The sequence below is a fragment of the Erythrolamprus reginae genome, chromosome 6, assembly GCF_031021105.1.
Source record: "Erythrolamprus reginae isolate rEryReg1 chromosome 6, rEryReg1.hap1, whole genome shotgun sequence".
Lineage (NCBI taxonomy): Eukaryota > Metazoa > Chordata > Lepidosauria > Squamata > Dipsadidae > Erythrolamprus > Erythrolamprus reginae.
The window spans coordinates 97767376-97790824 of NC_091955.1; the positions used below are offsets into that span (position 1 = coordinate 97767376).

The 23449-nt window shown below is 43.8% G+C and overlaps 3 protein-coding genes and 1 pseudogene across 3 annotated transcripts; 2 read left to right on the top strand and 2 right to left on the bottom strand.

Moving 5' to 3' along the window:
- Positions 1 to 4640, top strand: part of LOC139168831 (src substrate cortactin-like) — a 21203-nt pseudogene extending 16563 nt beyond the window's left edge.
- A 1653-nt stretch (positions 4641 to 6293) lies between these two features.
- On the bottom strand, positions 6294 to 8663 carry LOC139169164 (olfactory receptor 5T17-like). Its single transcript, XM_070754991.1, has one exon. It carries the CDS (start codon positions 7251 to 7253, stop codon positions 6294 to 6296), a length of 960 nt encoding a protein of 319 aa, XP_070611092.1. The 5' UTR covers positions 7254 to 8663.
- Positions 8664 to 15263: 6600 nt separating this feature from the next.
- On the top strand, positions 15264 to 16223 carry LOC139169099 (olfactory receptor 5V1-like). Its single transcript, XM_070754915.1, has one exon. The coding sequence runs from the start codon at positions 15264 to 15266 to the stop codon at positions 16221 to 16223; it is 960 nt and encodes a 319-aa protein (XP_070611016.1).
- Positions 16224 to 20443: 4220 nt separating this feature from the next.
- LOC139169100 (olfactory receptor 5T17-like) lies at positions 20444 to 21370 on the bottom strand. Its single transcript, XM_070754917.1, has one exon. The coding sequence runs from the start codon at positions 21368 to 21370 to the stop codon at positions 20444 to 20446; it is 927 nt and encodes a 308-aa protein (XP_070611018.1).
- Positions 21371 to 23449: the final 2079 nt, after the last annotated feature.

Consider the following 23449-nt stretch of genomic DNA (forward strand, 5'->3'; position numbering starts at 1 on the left):
TTTGGCAATATATAAACAAACTATCAATGTATGTTTAAATGAATTATAATGCTATAGCTTTGGGAGCTAGTTTTGCAGTTAGCCATAAGAGGGAGCTAGAAGCATCTCTCTCCCCCCCTCTCTCTCCCCATCTCTCTCCGTCTCCCTCTTTCTCCCCGCGCTCTCCCGCTCTCTTCCCCTCTCTCTCCCTCGCTCTCCCTCTCTCTCTCTCCCCCATCTCCCTCCATCTCCCTCTTTCTCCCGCCCTCTCCCCCCTCTCTCCCTCTCTCTCTCTCCCCATTTCCCTCTGTCTCCCTCTTTCTCCTGCTCTCCCTCCCTTTCTCTCCCCTCGCTCTCTGCCTCTCCTCTCCTCTTTCCCACTCCCCTCCCCCTCTGTCTGATTACTCTCTGCTATTTCTGGATTGTCTGTGAGATTATGTTGTAGAACTGTGTTTTCCAAATGATGGTTTAATGTATTTTGTAAGTAAGGCTTATAGTATTGTTTGTGTATTGGTAGAGGATTATAATATTGTTTATGTATTGGAATATTGACTGATGTATTTGTGTATGACTAAGATTGTTCTATGACTAAGCTATTTGCCAAAGTAAATAATATTTATACACCCAGTGGACTGTATTTAAAAAGGCCATCTTAAAGCCACTGGACTGTATGTAAGACAAATAACTAAAGGTAAAAGGAAGAAGAAACCGCTATGGTTTAGCAATGATGTAAGGGACTATAGTGAATGAAAAAAAGGCTGCCTATAGGAGGTATAAAGAGTCTGGAAGTATAGCTGATAGGGAGGTATATAAAATGAGACAGAAGGAGGCGAAACAGATAATATATGCTGCTAAAGCCTCAAAAGAGGAAGAAATTGCCAAATCTCTAAAGAAGGGGGATAAAACCTTCTTCAGATATATTAGTGATAAGAAGAAGAAAAACTGCGGCATCACGAAGCTTAGTACCGGGAAAAATACATGCATTAATAGGAATAAGGAGATCGCTGACCATTTCAATAGCTACTTCTGTTCAGTTTTCTCAAAAGGACACCTTACAAAATAATACTATAGAGGGATATAGCATTGCTTCCAACTGTACGGATTCAGCTCCAGTGATCTTAGAAGCCGATGTCTTAGAAGAACTTGAACGATTAAAGATAAATAAGGCAATGGGTCCAGATGGCATCCACCCCAGAGTTCTTAAAGAAACTCAGATCTGTCATTGCTACCCCCCTGACTGATTTGTTTAACCAATCCTTGTTAACAGGAGATGTTCCTGAGGATTGGAGAATGGCAAGTGTTGTGCCTATCCACAAGAAGGGCAGTAGAGAAGAAGCTGGTAACTACAGGCCAGTTAGCTTGACATCAGTTGTCGTTAAAATGATGGAGGACTCTACTGAAAAAGAGGATAAATCAGCACCTAAAAAACAATAACTTATTGGACCCAAATTCAGCATGGCTTTACTGAAGGCAAATCATGTCAGACTAATCTCATTGATTTCTTTGACTATGTCACAAAGGTGTTGGATGAAGGTGGTGCCGTGGATATTGCCTACCTGGACTTCAGCAAAGCCTTTGATACGGTTCCACATAAAGAGCTGATAGATAAATTAGTGAAGATTGGACTTAATCCCTGGATAGTTCAATGGATTTGCAGCTGGCTGAAGCATAGACACCAGAGGGTTGTTGTGAATGGCAAGTATTCTGGCAGAGTCAGGTTACAAGCGGTGTGCCACAAGGGTCTGTTCTGGGTCCTATTCTTTTTAATATGTTTGTGAGTGACATAGGGGAAGGTCTGGTAGGGAAGGTTTGCCTATTTGCCGATGACTCTAAAGTGTGCAATAGGGTTGATATTCCTGGAGGCGTCGGCAATATGGTAAATGATTTAGCTTTACTAGATAAATGGTCAAAGCAATGGAAACTGCAGTTTAATGTTTCCAAAATGTAAAATAATGCACTTGGGAAAAGGAATCCTCAATCTGACTATTGTATTGGCAGTTCTGTGTTAGCAAAAACTTCAGAAGAGAAGGGATTTAGGGGTAGTGATTTCTGACAGTCTCAAAAATGGGTGAACAGTGCAGTCAGGCAGTAGGGAAAGCAAGTAGGATGCTTGGCTGCATAGCTAGAGGTATAACAAGCAGGAAGAGGGAGATTATGATCCCGCTATATAGATATGCTGGTGAGACCACATTTGGAATACTGTGTTCAGTTCTGGAGACCTCACCTACAAAAAGATATTGACAAAATTGAACGGGTCCAAAGACGGGCTACAAGAATGGTGGAAGGTCTTAAGTATAAAACGTATCAGGAAAGACTTAATGAACTCAATCTGTATAGTCTGGAGGACAGAAGGAAAAGGGGGGACATGATCGAAACATTTAAATATATTAAAGGGTTAAATAAGGTCCAGGAGGGAAGTGTTTTTAATAGGAAAGTGAACACAAGAACAAGGGGACACAATCTGAGGTTAGTTGGGGGAAAGATCAAAAGCAACATGAGAAAATATTATTTTACTGAAAGAGTAGTAGATCCTTGGAACAAACTTCCAGCAGACGTGGTAGATAAATCCACAGTAACTGAATTTAAACATGCCTGGGATAAACATATATCCATCCTAAGATAAAATACAGAAAATAGTATAAGGGCAGACTAGATGGACCATGGGGTCTTTTTCTGCCGTCAGACTTCTATGTTTCTATGTTTCTATGTTAATGTATCTGACTGTCTGAATTACTACTTGTATCCAGTTGTATATCTGCCACCTCCACCTTTCCTCTGTGCATCCTTGGTAACTCAAGGGTCACTCAGCACATTCCTTAATACTTAACAACCTATACCATTTCAGACAAATAGTTGTCCAGTTTCTTCATGAAAATTCCAGCAATGGAGCACTCATAACCTCTGGTGGCAAGCCATTCCACCGGTTAATTGTTCCCTCAGGAAAATGCTTGCTCTTGGTCTGAACAAGTATTGCCTCCTAGTTAAGACCCTCCCCATTTTTTTTTCCAGAGGGGGACGATGAGATTTCCTTCGACCCTGGAGATACCATCACATCCATCGAACGGGTCGATGAAGGCTGGTGGCGTGGATCTTGCCATGGTAGAGTTGGCCTATTCCCTGCTAACTATGTGAAGCTCCTTCCGTGAAGATCTGCCCAACGGCGGGCACCCATCCCTCGCTTCTCCAGTATCCTTATTTTGCGGTGTGACACAACAGACCACAACTCTGCCCCGAGGTGGGGGAAGTGGAGGAAAAAACCTACTTTCTCTTGCATGGAACAATCCAATGCTTCTCCTTCCTGCAGCAATTGTACGTCGCCAGGATCTGCCGTCCTGCTATTCTGGTCACACGGTGATCTCTGAACCTATTCAGACTGCAACTGATTCGTTCAATCTCCGTCAACGGATCCCCCAAAATCTCCCCATGCCCAATCTTCTCTGGGACTCCTAATTCCCTCTTGGCTAAATTGCTCAACGACCGAGAGAAAACAGGTATGAAAGCTCCATGGGCTTAGAAGGATGGAGACTAGTGACATTCGTACAGGTTGTCCTTCATTTATAACCTTTCGTTCAGCAAGTTTGGAACAGCACCGAAAAAGTGAGGGTCCTTTCATTTATGACCATCAGAGCTGTTCAGTGCATGGCTCTCGGTGCGACCCCACCGACGCAAAAATCCTTTATTTTATGAATAAATCAAACTCTTTATTGGTATAAGGACACATAATGAAAAGCAGATTTTAAACGGCTAGGAAAAAGGAGTCATTTCTCTTTGGAGCTAAACGTAAACCATGTCCGGGAAAGGTGCCAATCTCGGCCTAATTCAGCATTCCTAGATAACAAAGTCCGTTTATCATTTAAGCATTTGAATTTGCTCACCCGAGTCCTGGGCAAAAATGATCCAGCAGAGACTGTCTCTTAATGAGGCAGAAATCATGGTTTTAAAGCCTTGTTCAGTCACACCCTCCAGTCTCACATCTCTTCCACTGAATGATGTTGAAACTCCACACCCAATTTCCCCAAATCCCTTGCCTTTATACTGCCTCCATACACCTAAGAGGCTAAGTCTGTAAACTAATACCTTTTGCTATGCAACTCCTCTCACCTTCAGAGCTATCTTCTATAGCGAGGGTCTATCCACTGACTTTCCACTCTCATGTCTTCCTCATCCTCCTACTGGGACCACTCCCCCATTGTCATATCAGCCCCCTCTAGTGGTTCCTCAGGCTCACTCAGGTCACTTTCTCCCTCACTCTCGCTCTCTGCATCAGCTGGCAACCCCCCTGGCCCAGGGTACCCAGAGGGGCCTGGCTCATCCTCTTCAGAATCTGAGATGGACAAGGAGCACAACACAACGCAACACAAGTCTCCCCAGAGGGGCTGCTCTTCTGCTTTTGGACAGGCGCCCCCAAATAAGCCCCTGGCATCTCTAAGTGTTGGGTGTGATACTATGGAAAGCTCTGCTTAACCCCTCGTGCCTGCCTCTCTTTCTCCAACCGGGACTGGGCCCCACTGTGGGAGCTCAGCCCCCCTCCCCACAAATCCTGATCAATGCACCTGCTGTGAAGCAGACCACCTGACCTCTTATCCAGCTTGCACTTGTGGCAAAGAGAGAAAACATGTCCTATTAAACCATAAGCAACATTAAATTTATTTAAATCCAAAGGTGTTTAATTTTCCCGTTACACGTCAATGTCAAGATAATATGTGATCTGCAAATTTATAGCTGCAAACTACAATGGCATTGGCTGATCTTATTGGTTAGCTCAGGGGTAGTCAAAGTTGGCTCTTCTATGACTTGTGGACTTCAACTCCCAGAATTCCTGAGCAGGTATGATTGGCTCAGGAATTCTGGGAGTTGAAGTCCACAAGTCATAGAAGAGCCAACGTTGCCTGCCCCTGGGTTGGCTCAATGATCCTTTTTTGAAAGGAAAATCCACCACTGCACCACTGAGGCTCTCGGTGATTTTTGATGAACAGAACTGCATAGAAAGTCAGATGGCAGTTAATGCTGCAGTCCCCAAAAGTGGGCTGGAGGCTAAAGTATCTGAAGAAGGGTTGCAGGAACTGGGCAGGGCTAGTTTAATGAAAAGAAGGACCAGGGGAGACAGGATACCACTTTTCCAATATCTCAGGGGCTGCCACAAAGAAGAAGGAGTCAAACTATTCTCTAAAGCAGTGTTTCCCAACCTTGGCAACTTGAAGATATTTGGACTTCAACTCCCAGAATTTCCCAGCCAGCGAATGCCCTGTCTCCATAGCGAATGCTGGCTGGGGAATTCTGGGAGTTGAAGTACAGATATCTTCAAGTTGCCAAGGTTGGGAAACACTGCCCTAAAGCACCTGAGGATGAAACAAGAAGCAATGGGTGGAAACTAAACAAGGAGAGAAGCAAGCTAGAACTAAGGAGGACAGTGAGAATTAACAGAATAACAGAGTTAGAAGGGAACTTGTAAGTCATTTAGTCCAACTTCCCTAAATCAGGAGACCCTACACAAGAGATGGCAAACCTATGGCACGGGTGCCACAGGTGGCACGCGGAGCCATAGCTGCTGGCACGTGAGCCGTTGCCTAGCTCAGCTCCAACATGCACGTGTGTGCCAGCAGTTGATTTTTGGTTCACACAGAGGCTCTGGGAGGGCATTTTTGTCTTCCAGAGAGCCTCCAGGGGGATGGGGGAGGGCATTTTCACGCTCCTCAGGATCCAGGGAAGCCTTTGGAGCCTGGGGAGGACAAAACATGAGCCTACTGGGCCCACTAGAAGTTGGGAAACTGGCTGTTTTCAGCCTCCAGAGGTCTCCAGGGTGGGGAAAGCTGTTTTCGCCCTCCCTGGGCATTGAATTATTGGTGTGGGCACTCCGCATGCCCGATAGCTTGCATGCCGCATGCATTTTTGGCACCCAAGGGAAAAAAGGTTCGCCATCACTTCCTTACACCATTACTGACAGATGGAAGTCTAGTCTCTACCTGATTATCTACCAGTGATGAACTTTCTACAAACAATGGAACGACTTGCCTCCAGAGGTTGCAAATGCTCCACCCCTGGAAATTTCATAGAAGACATTGGACAGTCATTTGTCTGAAATAGTCTAGAGTCCCCTGCTTGATCTAGAAGACCTCCAAGGTCCCTTCCAACTCTGTTATTCTGTTAAGCCAAACTGGAGCCATTGCAGGGATGGGGCAATGTAGAACCCCAAATTTCATTGAGCCAAAGAGACTTATTGAATTACATGTACATAGCCCTTCGCTTAAGTAAAACTGTTGTTGGTCTATAGACAATGAAATGTAGACAGGGCAGGAAGGAGATCCAATTTTTCTTCAGTGCTTTCCAAGAGATGCATCTTCCTTCTCTTGAATGCTCAGAAGTTTTTGTAGGGCTCCTTTGACCTCCTTGTTTCGAAGGCTGTAGATTAGGGGGTTCAGCATGGGGGTGACAATACAATATAGAGTGGAGACCAGGGTGTCCACCCCCAAGGAGTAGCCCGCACTGGGACGGTTGTAGTTCAAGATGCCCATCCCAAAGTAAACAATGACGGTAACCAAGTGGGCACCACAAGTAGGGAAGGTCTTTCTCCTTCCAGTGTTAGAACGGATTTTCAAAATCGTAGATAGGATGTAGATGTAGGAAATGATGACAAGGAGGAAAGGACAGAGCCCTACAAAGATGGTAGCTATGTGAAGAGCCGTCTCATTGCCATAAGTATCACTGCAAGCTATTTTCAAGAGTGGTGGGACATCACAGAAGATGTGATGGACCCCAGTGGCTCTACAGAAGATCAAATTGGTGGTCAAGGCAGTGTGAAGCGTGGAGTTGACAAGACCCAAGATCCATGAAGCTGTTGCCATTGGGACTCGCACCTCCCTACTCATGAGTTGAGAATAGTGCAAAGGTTCACAGATGGCTGCATAGCGGTCATAGGCCATCACAGCCAGCAATGTGCATTCAGATCCAGTACATGTAATGAGGAAGAACATCTGGGCCATGCACTCATTGTAGGAGATGGTGGGCTGCAGACGCAAGAGGTTCACCAAGATCTTTGGGACTGTGACTGAGGAGTAGCAAATGTCCAAGCAGGACAGGTGGCTGAGGAAATAGTACATGGGACTGTGGAGTCGTGAATCCATCTGGATCAAGATGAGTATCATTGAGTTGGCCACCAAAGTGATGAGGTAGATGGTCAGAAACAGCAGAAAGAAGAAAGGTTGACCTCTGGGCATGCCAAAGAAACCCAGGAACAAGAACTCACTCACCTGCAGGGTCTGATTGACACCTTCCATGAAGTCCAGCTGTGGTGGACAACGTTGTAACACGTTGCAGAATTTAGGAGTCGCCGCTGGTCTCAAGCCACAGCACGAAGAAGATGCTTCACAAGTGTGAATGAATCACTGGACTGGAATAATTAAACAATGGTTGGCATGAATAAAACAATGACCTGGTAGGGGAGATGCTTCTGGGAAGGTTTATAGGTTTGACTCCAGCAGTCTGTTACAGCTGGGTCCCTCCAATTAACTCTTCTCCAAACCCGTTTTGACCCAGAGGTTGAAGCGTAATGGGTGCATTTGATCCGTTATGAGGGAATCCTAACAGCTATGCCACATGGAGAGACCCAAAGGTGCTTTTTTCAGGAGGCAGTTGGACTGCCTTGTTCTTTCTTTTGAGGATGTTTCACTTCTCACCCAAGAAGCTTCTTCCGCTCTGACGTGATGGTGAAGAATGGAAGGATCTTTGTTCCTTGCATTGAATGACTCTCTAAAGGATGCAAATTCTCCAACAACCCTCTAAAAGGAGGAACATTTCCAGCTGCCTGCAAGGAATAGAAACCTTTCAGTTCCCCACCATCCAGCCAGAACTGAAGAAGCTGCTTTGATGAGAAGCGAAACATCTTCAAAAACAAACAAACAGGAAAGTCCAGTTGCCTCCAGAAAAAGCACCTTTGGGACAACCACAACCTGGATGATGAAGAAGATCTCTACAGACTTCCACGGTCCCAGCATTTGGGAGAGTTTTTCAAGGCATAAATATGTCAAGAATTATAACTTTTTGTAATTACAGAGCATACAAGTTGCCTCTGATCACTCATAAGTCTTTGTACACATAACAACCTAAGTCACTTTACAAAACTATTCCTTGGTGTCCACAGTCCCTGATGTGGCCACAGTCTCACCACTGGGCTGGTTCATGAATCAGGACAATAACCAAAAGGTAAGATGAAAATTAGCCCAGCATTGCACAGAGAGAACATGCAGCCACTTGGTCTTCCTCAGGGAGATAGAAAGGAGTAAAGGATACTTGGCCAATAAAAAATTATGTCCTCTCCTTTCCTGTCCTGTCCTGCCCTGCCCTGCCCCGCCCTAACCTACCCTACCCTACCCTACTCTACTCTACTCTACTCTACTCTACTCTATTCCAGGCTCTCTGCAGTACTTATTTAACTGTGTGGACTGGAAGAATTCTCTGCAGACTTTAATAGGAGTAATTGGTACCGACAAAAGGAGTCATTTATTTTTATTCAATCCATTAAGGGAGGAGAAAGTGACACAGCCAAACAGAGGCATAAATAATAGGTGGTGTGAATTTAGATATTGACAATAATCAAAACTCAAGTTCATTTTCTACTCTTCTGCTATTACCAATACCAAGAAAAATAATGTATTGTCTTGATAACAAATAAAAATACTACTTATATTTCCATAGAAGGTTTGAGAAAGCTTAATGAGAATGGAAAGTTTTTTCAGAAATGAGGACTTCAAGGTCGACCCAAGTTACACACACTCTTTCTATGTTTCTATTTACACCCCCCTCCCTCTAAGTATTTATTTTCCTCACCATAGTTCTTGGGAGAAGTTGTAAAATCACAGCATTGAGAAGAAGCTTCATAAGCAAGAGTCAAACACTGGACTTATCCAAGACGCCCTGGAGTGATCGAATTTTATTATGCATGATTAACCTTTGGGAGGGGAAGAGATGCTTTTGGGGAGGTTTATGGTACCTTTCAGTGAGGGGGGACATTGATGACAGCCGTGTCCATTCAGTTAACTCTCCCCAAAAGCATTTTGACACACATATGTGTGAACTGACATCCCAAGTGAAACTAGTCTCCCCTTTCTTGATAAATGGGTGGTGTGAAGTAGAAACCATTAAGAGATGATCCTCCTGGACTTTATTCAATCTCTCTCTGCAACCTCACTTCAAACTCCAACAATCCAACACTCCTTTTGACAGACTAGTGAGGTGCTGGTTTCTTTTCTTGCTTTGATCAATGACCATCTTATGTTGGTCCTCTGGAGGAATCCAGGACCAGTCTGAGCTTTTTCTCATGGCCAGCAAAACCTCCTCTGGGATTTCTCTTCCTCTCCTCACGCCCAAAAGCTCAGTTGCTTCCCCACCACTGCTAGGCTCTTTGCAAATCTCCTTCCTTCACGTGCAACTTCTTTCTCAGACCCATGTAGAAAGGGCTTTTCACTGGAGTGGGTTTATTTGTGCAACTTTGTAAGGGGTAGATGAAGAGGTGTGAAGATTTTGGTACTCAGTAGATGACGCAAGAGTCCCATCCCAAAAATATTTGAATTGGCACCATGAACTCAATTTTTGCCGTTCTCATGTTTAGGATTGGGAGCTCCCAAGGGAGAAGATCCAGGCCCTTGGCTGTCTCCTCACTTCCAATACTTTCTTTTAGATATTTCCCCCCTCTCTCGGTCACCAGAAAAGAAGGAGATTTAATCTGAATGAGATGCAATTTATGAACCTTACAGAGCAAGAAAGAGACAGATTCAACATGGGTGCATGCTAAATATCCCCTCCCACATCAAACCCATCCACATTCCCTACTGCAGAAGGACCCATGTCCGAGGTCCTTCACTATGAGCTTTCTTTGTGGCCTCCTCACCTTGTAGCAGCCTCCAGAATGAAGCTGACACATCCTTTTGCTCTTCCTCCTTCTCCTGCTGCAGTTTTGGGAAGGAAAGACCCAAGAAAGCTCTCTCAGTGACCGTCTGTGGGATCCAAGGGTGCCACCAAGAAGGGCAATGGGAGAGAAAAGCAAGGGAGGAATTTGCAAGCTCTCCCCGATATCCTCTTCTGACTTGTGGAGGTCTCTGCTTCTTCTTCCAAGCCTCTTTATGGTATCAAATGCCCCAAATCCTGTCAGCCTCACTTAGATGAAGGAGAGAGATGATTTGTTCAGCATCTGAATGTCCCTGGAGATCTACATGCACCAGAAGCATAGAAACAAAGGAGCTGGACCCTAGGGATTTATTCCTGCAAAGGTTGGAGTGAAGGGAAAAGGATGGGAGCTCAAACTCAGGAGAACCTCCATGCCCAGAAGGAGGGACTCTCAGGGGAAACTCCAGGAGAACAAATCAACGAAGCCGGAAGGACTGTTCCTGCAGAGAAGGGACATTGATGGGTGTCCGTCCCAGCTTTATAATTCATCCACTCTATAAATCCCTAGTCAGACCACACCTGGAGTCCTGCATTCAATTTTGGTCACCCCACTACAAAAAGAACATTGAACCTCTAGAGAAAGTACAGAAAAAAGCAACCAGAATGATAAAGGGACTGGAGACCAAGACATACAGAGAGAGGTTGCTGGAACTGGGCATGGATAGTCTAGAACAGAGGCATGCAAGGTTGGCTCTTCTATGACTTGTGGACTTCAAATTCCAGAATTCCTGAGCCAATCATGCTAGCTCAGGGATTTTGGGGGTTGAAGTCCACATGTCATAGAAGAGCCAACTGTGCCTATCCCTGGTCCAGCACAAAGGGGGGCCAAAGGGGACATGGTAGCAGTATACAGATATTTGAGGGGTTGCCACAGAGAGGAGGGGGTCACATTGTTTTCCAGGGCACCAGTCCATGGAGAGGGGCGGCATACAAATCCAATAAATAAATAAATAAAAATAAAATAATAATAAAATAATAATAATAATAATAAAATGAGCAACGGATGGAAACTGACTAAGGAGAGATTCAACCTGGAAATAAGGAAGAACTTTTTTACAGTGAGAGCAATCAACCAGTGGAAGGGTTTGCCAGCAGAAGTTGTGAATGCCTCATCACTCAACACATTCAAAAAAAAATTGGACTGCCATCTGGCTGGGGTGGTTTAGGGTCTCCTGCTTGAGGTAGGGGGTTGGAATTGATGACCTGCAAGGTCCCTTGCAACTCTAATAATAAATAAATAAATAAAACTTCTCCACTGACCTCGACTTACTTGACATAGGACACAGCAGTTCTCATTCCCTTCCTAAGGTGGCAGAAGTGGAGAAGACCTGTCTCCTCTTGCAGTGGATCAATCAGATGTTTCTCTGTGGGGGTCTTGGTGTTCACTGGACTAAGAACTTCAGGGTAAAAATGGGGTCCTTCAAAGAAGCCATCACATAGAGTGGCACAGTTTGACCTATGTCTGCACCAAAGACAAATTCCTTGTGTGTCCAATCACACTTGGCCAATAAAGAATTCTATTCTGTTCTGTTCTGTTCTATTCTGTTCTATTCTATTCTATTCTACTCTACTCTACTCTACTCTACTCTACTCTACCCTACCCTATTCTATTCTATATTTTCTCTCCCATCCCATCCCTGTGTTCAGTTCCATTATATTTCATTCTATTGGGTTCCATTCCATTCCATTCTATTCTATTCCATTCTATTCTATTCTCCACTTCCCCCACTTTAGGAAGGGACTGTGGCCTGCTGTGTCCCATGGCAGGTAAGTCAAGGTCAGTGGAGAAGTTGGGATGGACACTCATCAATGTCCCTTCTGTGCAGGAACAGCCCTTCTGGCTTCATTGATTTGTTTGTAATTCTGCTCTCCTGGAGTTTCCCCTGAGAGTCCCTCCTTCTGGCTGTGGATGGTTGTCCTGAGTTTTAGCTCCCACTCTTTTCCCTTCACTCCAACCTTCGCAGGGAGGAATCCCTAGAGTCCAACTCCTCCGTTTCTCTGCTTGTGGTGCACATAGACCTCCAGGGACATTCAGATGCTGTACAAATCATCTCTTTCCTTCAGCTAGGTTAAACTGACAAGATTGGCAGCATCTGATCCCAGAAAGAGGCTCGGAGAAAGAAGCAGAGACCTCCTCAAGTCAGAAGAGGATATCAGGGAGATCTTGCAAATTCCTCCCTTCCTTTTCTCTCTCTCTCCCCTTCTCAGTAGCTCCCTTGGATCCCCTAGACAGTCGCTGGGAGAGCTTTCTTGGGTCCTTCCTTCCCAAAACTGCAGCTGGAGAAGGAGGAAGAGCAACAGGATGTGTCAGCTTCATTCTGGAGGGTGTTACCAGGTGAGGAGGCCACAAAGAAAGCTCATAGCAAAGGAGATCAGACTTGGGTCCTTCTGCAGCAGGGCAGGTGGGTGGGTGGTATGGGGGAGGAGATATTTAGCCTGCACTCTTTTAAAATCAGTCTCTTTGTTGCTAACATTCATAAATTGCATCTCATTCAGATTGTTCCATAAAGTCTCCTTCTTTTCTGATGACCGAGAGAGGGAAAAAATATCTAAAATAAAGTATTGGTGGTGAGGAGACAGCCAAGGGCCTGGATCTTCTCCCTCAAGAGCTCCTGATTCTAAATATGGAATGGCAACAATTGAGTTCATGGTGTCAACTCAAAAGTTGAATATTTTTGGGAGGGGACTCTTGGCTCATCTACTGAATACCGGTCACCCCATGCTTTTTCATCACCCCCTTATTTATTTTATTTATTTATTTTGTCAAGTACATATTGATAGTTTACATAAATATAACACTGTTTATATACATGAGATGGTTACTAATAAGAGGGAAACATTGGGACAGGGGATGGAAGGCACGCTGCTGCATTTATTCACTGACCTCTTAGGAATCAGGTGAGGTCAACAGTGGATAGTCTAAGGGTAAAGGTTTTGGGGTGTTTGGTGACAAAACTACAGAGTGAGGTAGTGACTTCCAGGCATTAAATACTCAATTGCTGAAGTCATATTTTCTACAGTCAGGTTTGGAGCTGTTTACTTTGAGTTTGGGCTGGTTGTACGCTCGTGTGTTGTTTTGCTTGAAACTGAAATAGTCGTTGACAGGAAGGACGTTGTAGCAGATGATTTTATGGGCTATGTTTAGGTGGTGTTTAAGGCAACATAGTTCTAAGCTTTCTAAGCCCAGGATTTCAAGTCTAGTTGCATAGGGTATTCTGTCATGAGTGGAGGAGTGGAGGACTCTTCTCATAAAGTATCTGTGGACACTTTCCAATGTATTTATGTCTGGAATGCGGTGTGGGTTCCAGATAGATGAGCTGTATTCAAAGATGGGTCTGGCAAATATTTTGTATTCTCTGGTAAGTTGTGTGAGATTGCCAGAGGAGAAGCTACATAGGATTAGGTTAACAAGAGGTACACAAACAAATGCACCCCAGTGAAAAGCCCTTTCTACATGGGTCTGAGAAAGAAGTTGCATGTGAAAGAAGGAGATTTGGAAAGAACCTGACAGTGGTGGGGAGAGGAAGAGAAATCCCAGAGGAGGTTTTGTTGGCCAGGAGAAGAAGCTCATACTTGTCCTGGATTTCTCCTGAGGACCAACAAAGGATGGTCATTGATCAAAGCAAGAAAAAGTCCCAGCACCTCACTGGTCCATCAAAAGGAGTCTTGGGGTCCCCTGAAAGAGTTTGAAGTGTGGTTGCAGAGAGAGATGGAATAAGGTCCAGAGAGACCAACTCTTAATGGTTGTTACATCATATCAACTACTTAACAAGAAAGGGGAGGCTGGTTTCATTTGGGATGTCAGTTCACACATAACATGCGTGTCAAAATGCTTTTGGGGAGAGTTAACTGGAGGGACATGGCTGTCATGAACGCCCCCCCTCACTGAAAGGAACCATAAACCTTTCCAGAAGCATCTCTCTTCCCTCCTCAATGAAAGATAATAACGCATAGCAAAATTCAGTCACTGCAGAGTGCCTTGGAGAAGTCCAGTGGTTGACTCTTGCTTGTGAAGCTTCTTCTTAATGCTGTGAATTTACATCTTCACCCAAGAGCTATTGGGAGGAAAACAAATACTTAGAGGAATAGTTGTGTGGTAGCCAAATAGAAACAAAGAAAGACGGTGGGTAACCTGGGTCAACCTTGAAGTCCTCATTTATCGGAGAACTTCCCATTCTTAGTAAGCTTTCTCAAACCTTGTATGGAAATATAACTGATATTTTTATTTGTTATTAAGACAATACTTCTTTTCTTGGTGATAGTAACAGCAGAAGAGTAGAGAATGAACTTGAGCTTTGATAATTGTCAATTTCTAAATTCACATTACCTATTTTTTATGCCACTGTAGGGTTGTATCACTTTCTCCTCCTTTAATGAAATGTATAAAAATAAATGCCTCCTTTTGTCTGTAGCTATCCCTTCTGGAGAGAATAGAATAGAATAGAATTCTTCATTGCCAAGTGTGTTTGCAATTTGTCTTTGGTGCAGATGCTGTCAACGTATATAAAAGAAAAAGATACATTTGTCAAGAATCATGTGGTACAACACTTAGTGATTGTCATATGGGTCAAATAAGCAATGGAGAAACAATCAATATTAATATAAATCATAAGGATACAAGCAACAGGTTACAGTCACATAGTCATACGTGGGAGGAGATTGGTGATAGAATCAATGAGAAGACTAATAGTAATAGTAATGCAGCCTTATTTAATAGTTTGACAGTGGTGAGGTAATTATTTGTTTAGCGGAGCGATGGCATTTGGGGGAAAACTGTCCTTGTATCTAGTTATCTTGATGTGCAGTGCTCCATTATGGGTTTTGAGGTCCTGAGTTTGATTCCAGACTATCCCGCCCAGTTGTTTATCCTTGGTCTTCCATGACAACTCAACCACCCAGAGATGGTCATGCCTCTTGATGCTTAACTGTTGGAGATGCTGATTTCTTCTGAGTAACCAGGAAGAGCAATTTCATTCTTGCCTCCAACTTCAGAGGATGCCAAGTAAGTGATTCGATCCTTGTGCGGTTGCTTGGGAAAATGAGATTTTACTGCAAAAGCTGTGGACTCTAGCTTTGAACCAGGAAACAGTCAACTTAATAGTCAACGTAAATATGAATCAGAGTCAAGTTTCAGCTAAATCTTCTTGCTCCTATTGAAGTCAATGCATTGCTTCTGCTTAACTATGTATTCCCTCAAAGCAGAACCAGATCAGCTGTCATTTTCCAATCTTTTCTTTTCAGCTTGTATGTGACAATTATTGCAAAGAATGTGCACATTCCCATCACTCCGTCCTAAACCCTGCCATTTCCCAATCTTTTCCTTGCAGCTAACTTTGATGGACCTGATGGAAGGTGGCAATCAGACCCAGCAGGTGACCAAATTCTTGTTCTTGGGTTACTCCGGAATGCCCAGAGGTCAACCTTTCTTCTTTCTGCTCTTTCTGGCCATCTACCTCATCACCTTGGTGGCCAACTCAGTCATACTCCTCTTGATCCAGGTGGATTCACGACTCCATAGTCCCATGTACTATTTCCTCAGCCATCTGTCCTATTTGGACATTTGCAATTCCTCTGTCACCCTCCCCACAATCCTGGTGAACCTCTTGCGCCAGCAGCCCACCATCTCCTACAATGACTGCATGGCCCAGATGTTCTTCCTCATGACCTTTGCTGGAACTGAATGTGCACTGCTGGCTGTGATGGCCTATGACCGCTATGCGGCCATCTGCGAGCCTTTGCACTATTCTCAACTCATGAGTAGGGAGGTGCGAATCCCTTTGGCTACAGTTTCGTGGGTCTGGGGTCTTGTTGATTCTATCATTCACACTGCCCTGGCCACTGATTTGGCCTTTTGTGAAAACAACCAGATCCATCACATCTTCTGTGATGTCCCCCCACTCTTGAAAATTGCTTGCAGTGACACCTATACCAATGAGATGTCTCTTCATATTGCAAGTATCTTTGTAGGGTTGTGTCCTTTCCTCCTTGTTGTGGTTTCATATGTCTACATCTTATCTTCCATTCTGCAAATCCGCTCTAACAGTGGAAGGAGAAAAGCCTTCTCCACCTGTGGTGCCCACCTGGTTACTGTCATTCTCTTCTATGGGATGATCAACTTGAATTACAACCGTCCCAGTGCGGGCTACTCCTTGGCAGTGGACACCTTGGTCTCCATCCTCTATTGTATAGTCACCCCCATGCTGAACCCCCTAATCTACAGCCTCCGAAACAAGGAGGTCAAAGGGGCCCTACAAAAACTTCTGGGCATTGAGGAGAAGGAAGATGCGTCTCTTGGAAGACAGTGAAAGAAAAACTGTATCGCCTTCCTACCTTCTCTGCTTCTCCTTGTCTATGGACCAACAACTTTGTTTTCCTAAACAAAGGGTTGTGCAACTGCAAATTTTAATATGGCTCATTTGGTCAATGCCTCTGGGATTCTTCTGGCCATGTCCTTCTTTCCTAGGTGTTCTGCCTGGTGTGACAACTGAGTAGTAATTAAGGTTAAAGTAAAACACACAGACTGGAGTTTCAGAAACACACAAATATATTTCATTAACAAGTTGGCTGAGAACTGCAACTATGGCAAAAGAATTTCTGTTTGCTGCCGAAGACTCTGAGTTATCTTCAAAGTGGATAACAAATGTCCAACCCCCCCCCCCCTAAAGTTTGTAAATAATGTCTCTGAACTGGGCCGACTCACTATTTTTGCAATAGCTACAGTTTTTCATAAAGCAATTTTCTAAAGGCTGGGTTTCTCCAAGGAAGCAGGGATGTTGGTTTAGAGAAAACTATGGACCTGTTTCTTTTTCTCTGTTAAACCGTGAACGATAACTCCTGCAAAGATCACTCCCACAGACCTCCCCTTTTATGCAGGCTGCAGAATTCCCTATTATGCTCAGCTGTGATCAAGATCTCATTTGGTCAATGCCTCTGGGATTTTCCTGGCCATGTACTTCTTTCCTAGTTCCCCATTTTTGTTTGGCCATTTGAGGTAGGAATGGGAAAAAAATAAAAGATCTGGAGAAGTTTCTCCCACCTATTTCCGAAACATTTTTTCAACTATTTTCACAAGGCAAGAATATCCTTTGACTGCAATTTGTTTATATTAGAGCTGAGAATTCTAAATGTCCAACATGACCAAAAACCAATGGCCATAAACCAGTGGGGAAGGGAATGGCTCAAATTGCAGGGAAAGTAGAGGGAGGGAAGGCCAGAAGCCTGGGAAGGAAAGCACAACAGCTCACTATCTAGTCCAGGGGTCAGCAACCTGTGGCTCTGGAGCCGCATGCAGCTCTTTCTTCCGTCTGCTGTGGGAGTGGCTTGAGCAGATGGGAGTGGCTTGATGATCATGTGACCAGGGTGGTTGTGGCTTAAAGGTCATGTGACTGCATTAAAGGTGGCCAACGTGACATCACTCACATCAAGGGTTTGGGTTAAGGTGCCTGGCTTCTCCTCGCCTCAAAGAGATATAATTTCTCTATTGACTATTTCTGAACATCCTTATATACCATTTAATTCTATGTATATATGCCATATACTGTATTATTATTATTATTATTATTATTATTATTATTATTATTATTATTACTATTATTATTAGATTTGTTTGCCGCCCCTCTCCGAAGACTCGGAGTATACATACATATTACACACAGGCACACAAACATATAAATTATCTACTATATAAACTGTACGTGTATGTACACACACACACGTACAAACAGCTCTTCTAAAATTGTACACATTCAACCTCATTTACTGCTATAGGAAAAACATACCCAGAGCCCAGAAGGGGGGAAAAAATTCCAAATTTTTCTACCGGTTCTACATACCTGACTGTACCCGTAGGAGCCCATGACTGGATGTAGTGAGAATGCTCAGCTGCAGTGGTGAAATCCAAGTTTTTTACTACCAGTTCTGTGAGAATGGCTCAGTGGGCCTGGCTCAGTGACACTGACAGAGGAAGGATACTGCAAAATCCCCCTCCCCTCCCCACTCTGGGGCCAGCCAGAGCTGATATTTGCTGGTTCTCTGAATTAGTGAAAATTTCTGCTACCAGTTCTCCAGAACCTGTCTGAACCTGCTAGATTTCACCCCTGCTCAATAGTTTTGTATGTGTAGCAATTCATATGATCCCATAATATTCAAAGCATGATCCTGTTAATGATCAGTTGTATATTCAGTAGGTTTGCCACAGAGAGGAGGGGGTCACACTATTTTCCAGGGCACCAGAGGGCCAGATGAAGAACAACAGGTGGAAGCTGACCAAGGAGAGATTCAACCTGGAGATAAGGAAGAATTTCCTGACCATCAAAGCAATCAACCAGCGGAACCAGCGGAGGTTGTGAACTCCCCAACTTTGGACATTTTCAAGTGGAGATTGGACTGTCATTTGACTGGGGTGATATAAGATTTCCTACTTAAGCAGGGGGTTGGACTTGATGACCTGTAAGGTACCTTTCAACTCTAATAATAAATAAATAAATAAATAAATACATGCTGTTGATGTTCTGATATTTTTAACCAGATTTTTAATGAAGGCAAGCCATTTAGAGTCTTCACCAAGTGAGAGGGTCAGCATAAAAATAAAATAATAAAAAATAAAATAAAATAAGTAAAATGAAATAATATAAAATGTAATAAAATAAATAATAAAATGATATAATACAATATAATACAAAATAAAAGAGTGCTGGGTTAATAGCAAAGATTTACTCTGGCAAGATTCTGTCTGCAGAGCTTAGGTTGTTCCATATAATTCTTGGGTTTAGCCTGATACATTGATCCCATTGATACATCTGAATATTCTAAGCAAAATTATTGGCTGTCTGAAATGTGTTTTTCAAGAGGCAACTGGACTCTTTGTTTTTTCTTGAACACATTTTGCTTCCCTTCCAAGAAACCTTGTTGGCTCTCACCGAAAGATGGAGAATTGAAGGATTTCTATTCCTTGCAGCCCTCTGCTTGTTAGCACTCTCTCTGGGAGTCCTTGTGAGGCCATGCCAAGAAGTTTCTTCAGTTGTGATTGAATCATGGAGGATAGGATAGGACAGGACAGGAGAGAACAGAACAGAACAGAATTCTTTATTGGCCAAGTGTGATTGTACACACAAGGAATTTGTCTTGGCGCATGTGTTCTCAGTGTACGTAAAAGAAAAAGAGACATTTGTCAAGAATCATGAGGTACAACACTTAATGATTGTCATAGGGATCAAATAATCAATGAGGAAACAATCAATATTAACAAAAATCTCAAGGATACAAGCAACAAGTTATAGTCATTAAGTGGGAGAATATGGGTGATAGGAATGATGAGAAGAAACTGGTAGTAATAGTAGTGCACACCTAGTAAATAGTTTGACAGTGTTGAGGGAAAAAACTGTCCTTTGTGTCTAGTTGTTCTGGTGTGCAGTGCTCTATAGTGATGTTTTGAGGGGAGGAGTTGAAACAGTTTATGTCCAGGATGCAAGAGGTCAGTCTTTTTGACTCATGCAGTATAGAGGTCCTCAATGGAAGGCAGGTCGGCAGCAATTGTTTTTTCTGCAGTTCTGATGACTCTATAACAACCAGAAAGAATATAAATCCTTCAATCTTCCATGATTCAGTCACAACTGAAGAAGCTTCTTGTTGAGGCCTGTTCGCATCCTGCACTACTGATCACGGATTCTGAGGATTGAGAGACGGGTGTGGGTTGGTATCCTCGGCCAGTGGACTTGGCTGAAAGCCAACCAGTGCCTGTTGCACCTCCAGAGATGCACATGAGTGACTCAGGAGAAGTGGAAGAGCCTCTTCTTGATGCCAGAGTATGCAGAAGGGTCAGAAGACATGAGTGGCTGAACAAGAGGAGGTCTCTGCAGGAATAGATCTCTAGAATACTTGGCCAGACCTTTGGGCTATTTAAGGGGGAGCCTCATGACGAACCAGTGCAGAGGTCAACGTTTGAATGTACCAGATGGATGATCGGGTCTGGCTCTTGGACTATTTATGTGACTTACAAATTAAGAAAGCGAAGTCTTGGTTCCTGGGCTCCCTGCCAATTCAGAGTGAATCGTGTTAATTAGAGATTGTGATCAAAGAGAAACTATTTGGGAGTTTGGCTTTATGTTTGAGGCTCCAATGAACAGCTGAGACTGAACGGACTATTTTCCTTCTTTGCTGATACAATTTTACACAGTTAAACCTTTCGGCTACTAAACTGTTTAAATCTTGTCAAATCTCTGCGTGTGAACCTATTTCTTGGGGGCCTCATCACTGGGACAGGACACTTCTCGGATGAGAAGTGAAACATCTTCAAGGAAAAGCAAAGTAAGTCTCACTGGGTCTTGAAAAAACACTTTTGGAACAGCCTGGACCTGGATGCCTGAGACAAACCAGCCATGTGATCCTCCATACCACATCACTCCATGCCAGACACAGAACAGAGTCCCATGAAAAGGAAATAAATAGGGCTGTCTCTGTGGCTGTGGAATTCTGGGAGTTGGAGTCCATATATCTTTGAGTTGCCAAGGTTGAGGAAAACACTGTCCTAACCACTCAGAAGTTTTTGTAGGGCCCCTTTGACCTCCTTGTTTCGGAGGCTGTAAATTAGGGGGTTCAGCATGGGGGTGACAATACAATAGAGGGTGGAGACCAGAGTGTCCACCTCCAAGGAGTAGCCCACACTGGGACGGTTGTAATTCAGGTTGATCATCCCAAAGTACAGGAGGACGGTAACCAGGTGGGCACCACAGGTGGAGAAAGTCTTTCTCCTCCCAGTGTTAGAACGGATCTTCAAAATTGTTGATAGGATGTAGATGTAGGAAATGATGACAATGACGAAAGGACACAGACCTGCAATGGCGCTGGCTGTGTGAAGAGCTACCTCATTAACATAGGTATCACTGCAAGCTATTTTCAAGATTGGAGGAACATCACAGAAGATATGGTGGATCTTGACGTCTCCGCAGAAGGTCAAATCGGTGGCCAGGGCTGTATGAATGGCAGAGTCAACCACACCCCAGATCCACGAAGCCACAGCCAGAGGGATTCGCACCCACTTACTCATGAGTTGTGTGTAGCGCAAAGGTTCACAGATGGCCGCATAGCGGTCATAGGCCATCACAGCCAGCAGTGCACATTCAGTTCCTGCAAAGGTCATGAGGAAGAACATCTGGGCCATGCAGTCGTTGTAGGAGATGGTGGGCTGCTGGCGCAGGAGGTTCACCAGGATGGTGGGGAGGGTGACTGAGGAGTAGCAAATGTCCAAGCAGGACAGGTGGCTGAGGAAATAGTACATGGGGCTGTGGAGGCGTGAATCCACCTGGATCAAGAGGAGTATGACCAAATTGGCCACCAAGGTGATGAGGTAGATGGCCAGAAAGAGCAGAAAGAAGAAAGGTTGACCTCTGGGCATTCCGGAGTAACCCAGGAACAAGAACTCGGTCACCTGCTGGGTCTGATTGCCACCTTCCATCAGGTCCATCAAAGTTAGCTGCAAGGGAAAGATTGGGAAATGGCAGGGTTTAGGAGGGAGCGATGGAAATGTGCACATTCCTTGCAATAATTGTGACACACGGGGAGAGAAAAACATCCCTGTTTGCCATCACCTTCCCATTTATGAAATTAAAAAGACCGTAGTCATGAATTCCTCTTAAAAGAGCCAAGCTGAGCTGGTTCTGCTTTGGGAGAAAAACATAGCTAAGCAGAAATGATCCATTGACTTCAATAGGAGCAGAAAGGTTTAGCTGAAAATTGACGGTGACTCATAGTTAGGTTGACTATTAAATTGACTGTTTCCTGGTTCAAAGACAGAGTCCACAGGAATTGCAGTAAAATCCCCCAACTGCACAAGGATCAGTTCACTTACTTGGGACCCTCTGAAGTTGGAGGTCAGAGTGAAATTGCTCTTTCTGGTTACTCAGAAGAAATCAGCTTCTCCATCAGTTAAGCATCAAGAGGCATGGCCATCTCTGGGTGGCTTCATTGCTGGTTGAGCTACATGGAAGACAAAGGACAAACCACTGGGTGGGATAGTCTGGAATCAAACTCAAGATTCCAAAACCCATAATGGAGCACTGCACACCAAGATAACTAGACACAAGGACAGCTTTTCTCCAAATGCCATCGCTCTGCTAAACAAATAATTCCCTCACCATTGTCAAACTCTTCACTAAGGCTGGATTACTATTACTATTAGTCTTCTCATCGTACCTATCACCCATCTCCTCCCACTTATGCCTGTATGAGTATAACTTGTTGTTTGTCCTTATGATTTATATTAATATTGACCATTTCCCAATTGCTTATTTGTACCCTATGGCAATGATTAAGTGTTGTACCTCATGATTCTTGACAAATTTATTTATTTTTTAATGTCCACTGAGAGCATCTGCACCAAAGACAAATTCCTTGTGTGTCCAATCACACTTGGCCAATAAAGAATTCTATTCTATTCTATTCTGTTCTGTTCTATTCTATTCCATTCTATTTTCTATTCTATTTTCCATTCTGTTCTGTTCTGTTCTATTCCTATTATAGTCCAGGCTCACTGTATTATTTATTTAACCGTGTGGACTGGAGGAATTCTCTCTAGACTATAACAGGAGGGATAGCTACAGACAAAAGGAGGCATTTATTTTTATACATTTCATTAAAGGAGGAAAAAGTGATACAGCCCTACAGTGGCATAAAAATGGGTTATGTGAATTTAGATATTGACAATAATCAAACCTCAAGTTCCTTCTCTACTCTTCTGCTGTTACCATCACCAAGAAAAGAAGGTATTGTCTTCATAACAAATAAAAATATCAGTTATATTTCCATAAAAGATTTGAGAAGTGAGGACTTCAAGATTGACCCAAGTTACACACCCTCTTTCTGGGTTTCTATTTGGCTACCACAAACCCATTGATCTAAGTATTTGTATTCTTCACAATAGTTCTTGGGAGAAGATTTAAAATCGCAGCACTGAGAAAAAGCTTCACAAGCAAGAGTTAACCATTGAACTTCTCCAAGGCGCTCTGGAGTGACCAAATTTTGCTGGGCATGATTAGCCTTCATTGAGGAGGGAGAGAGATGGTTCCTTTCAGTGAGGGGAGGGGGGTGTTCATGACAGCCATGTCCCTCCAGTTAACTCTCCCCACACACATGTTATGATGTATGAACTGACCTCCCAAATGAAACCAGTCTCCCCTTTCTTGGGAAGTGGGTGGTTTGAAGTATCAACCATTAAGAATTGGTCCCTCTGGACTTTATTCCATCTCGTTCTGCAACCACCCTTCAAACACCACCAGGGGACCCCAGGATTCCTTTTGATGGACCAGTGAGGTGCTGGGTCTTTTTCTTGCTTTGATCAATGACCATCCTATGTTGGTCCTCCGGAGGAATCCAGGACCTGTGTGAGCTTCTTCTCCTAGCCAGCAAAACCTCCTCTGGGATTTCTCTTTGTCTCTTCACCCACAAAAGCTCAGTTGCTTCCCCACCACTGCTAGGCTCTTTCCAAATCCCTTTCCTCCACTTGCAATGTCTTTCTCAGGCCCATGTAGAAGGGGCT

Bases quoted from the DNA above. Each gene is read 5' to 3' on its own strand.
- LOC139169164 (XM_070754991.1), bottom strand. From the start codon at position 7,253: ATGGAAGGTGTCAATCAGACCCTGCAGGTGAGTGAGTTCTTGTTCCTG.
- LOC139169099 (XM_070754915.1), top strand. From the start codon at position 15,264: ATGGAAGGTGGCAATCAGACCCAGCAGGTGACCAAATTCTTGTTCTTG.
- LOC139169100 (XM_070754917.1), bottom strand. From the start codon at position 21,370: ATGGAAGGTGGCAATCAGACCCAGCAGGTGACCGAGTTCTTGTTCCTG.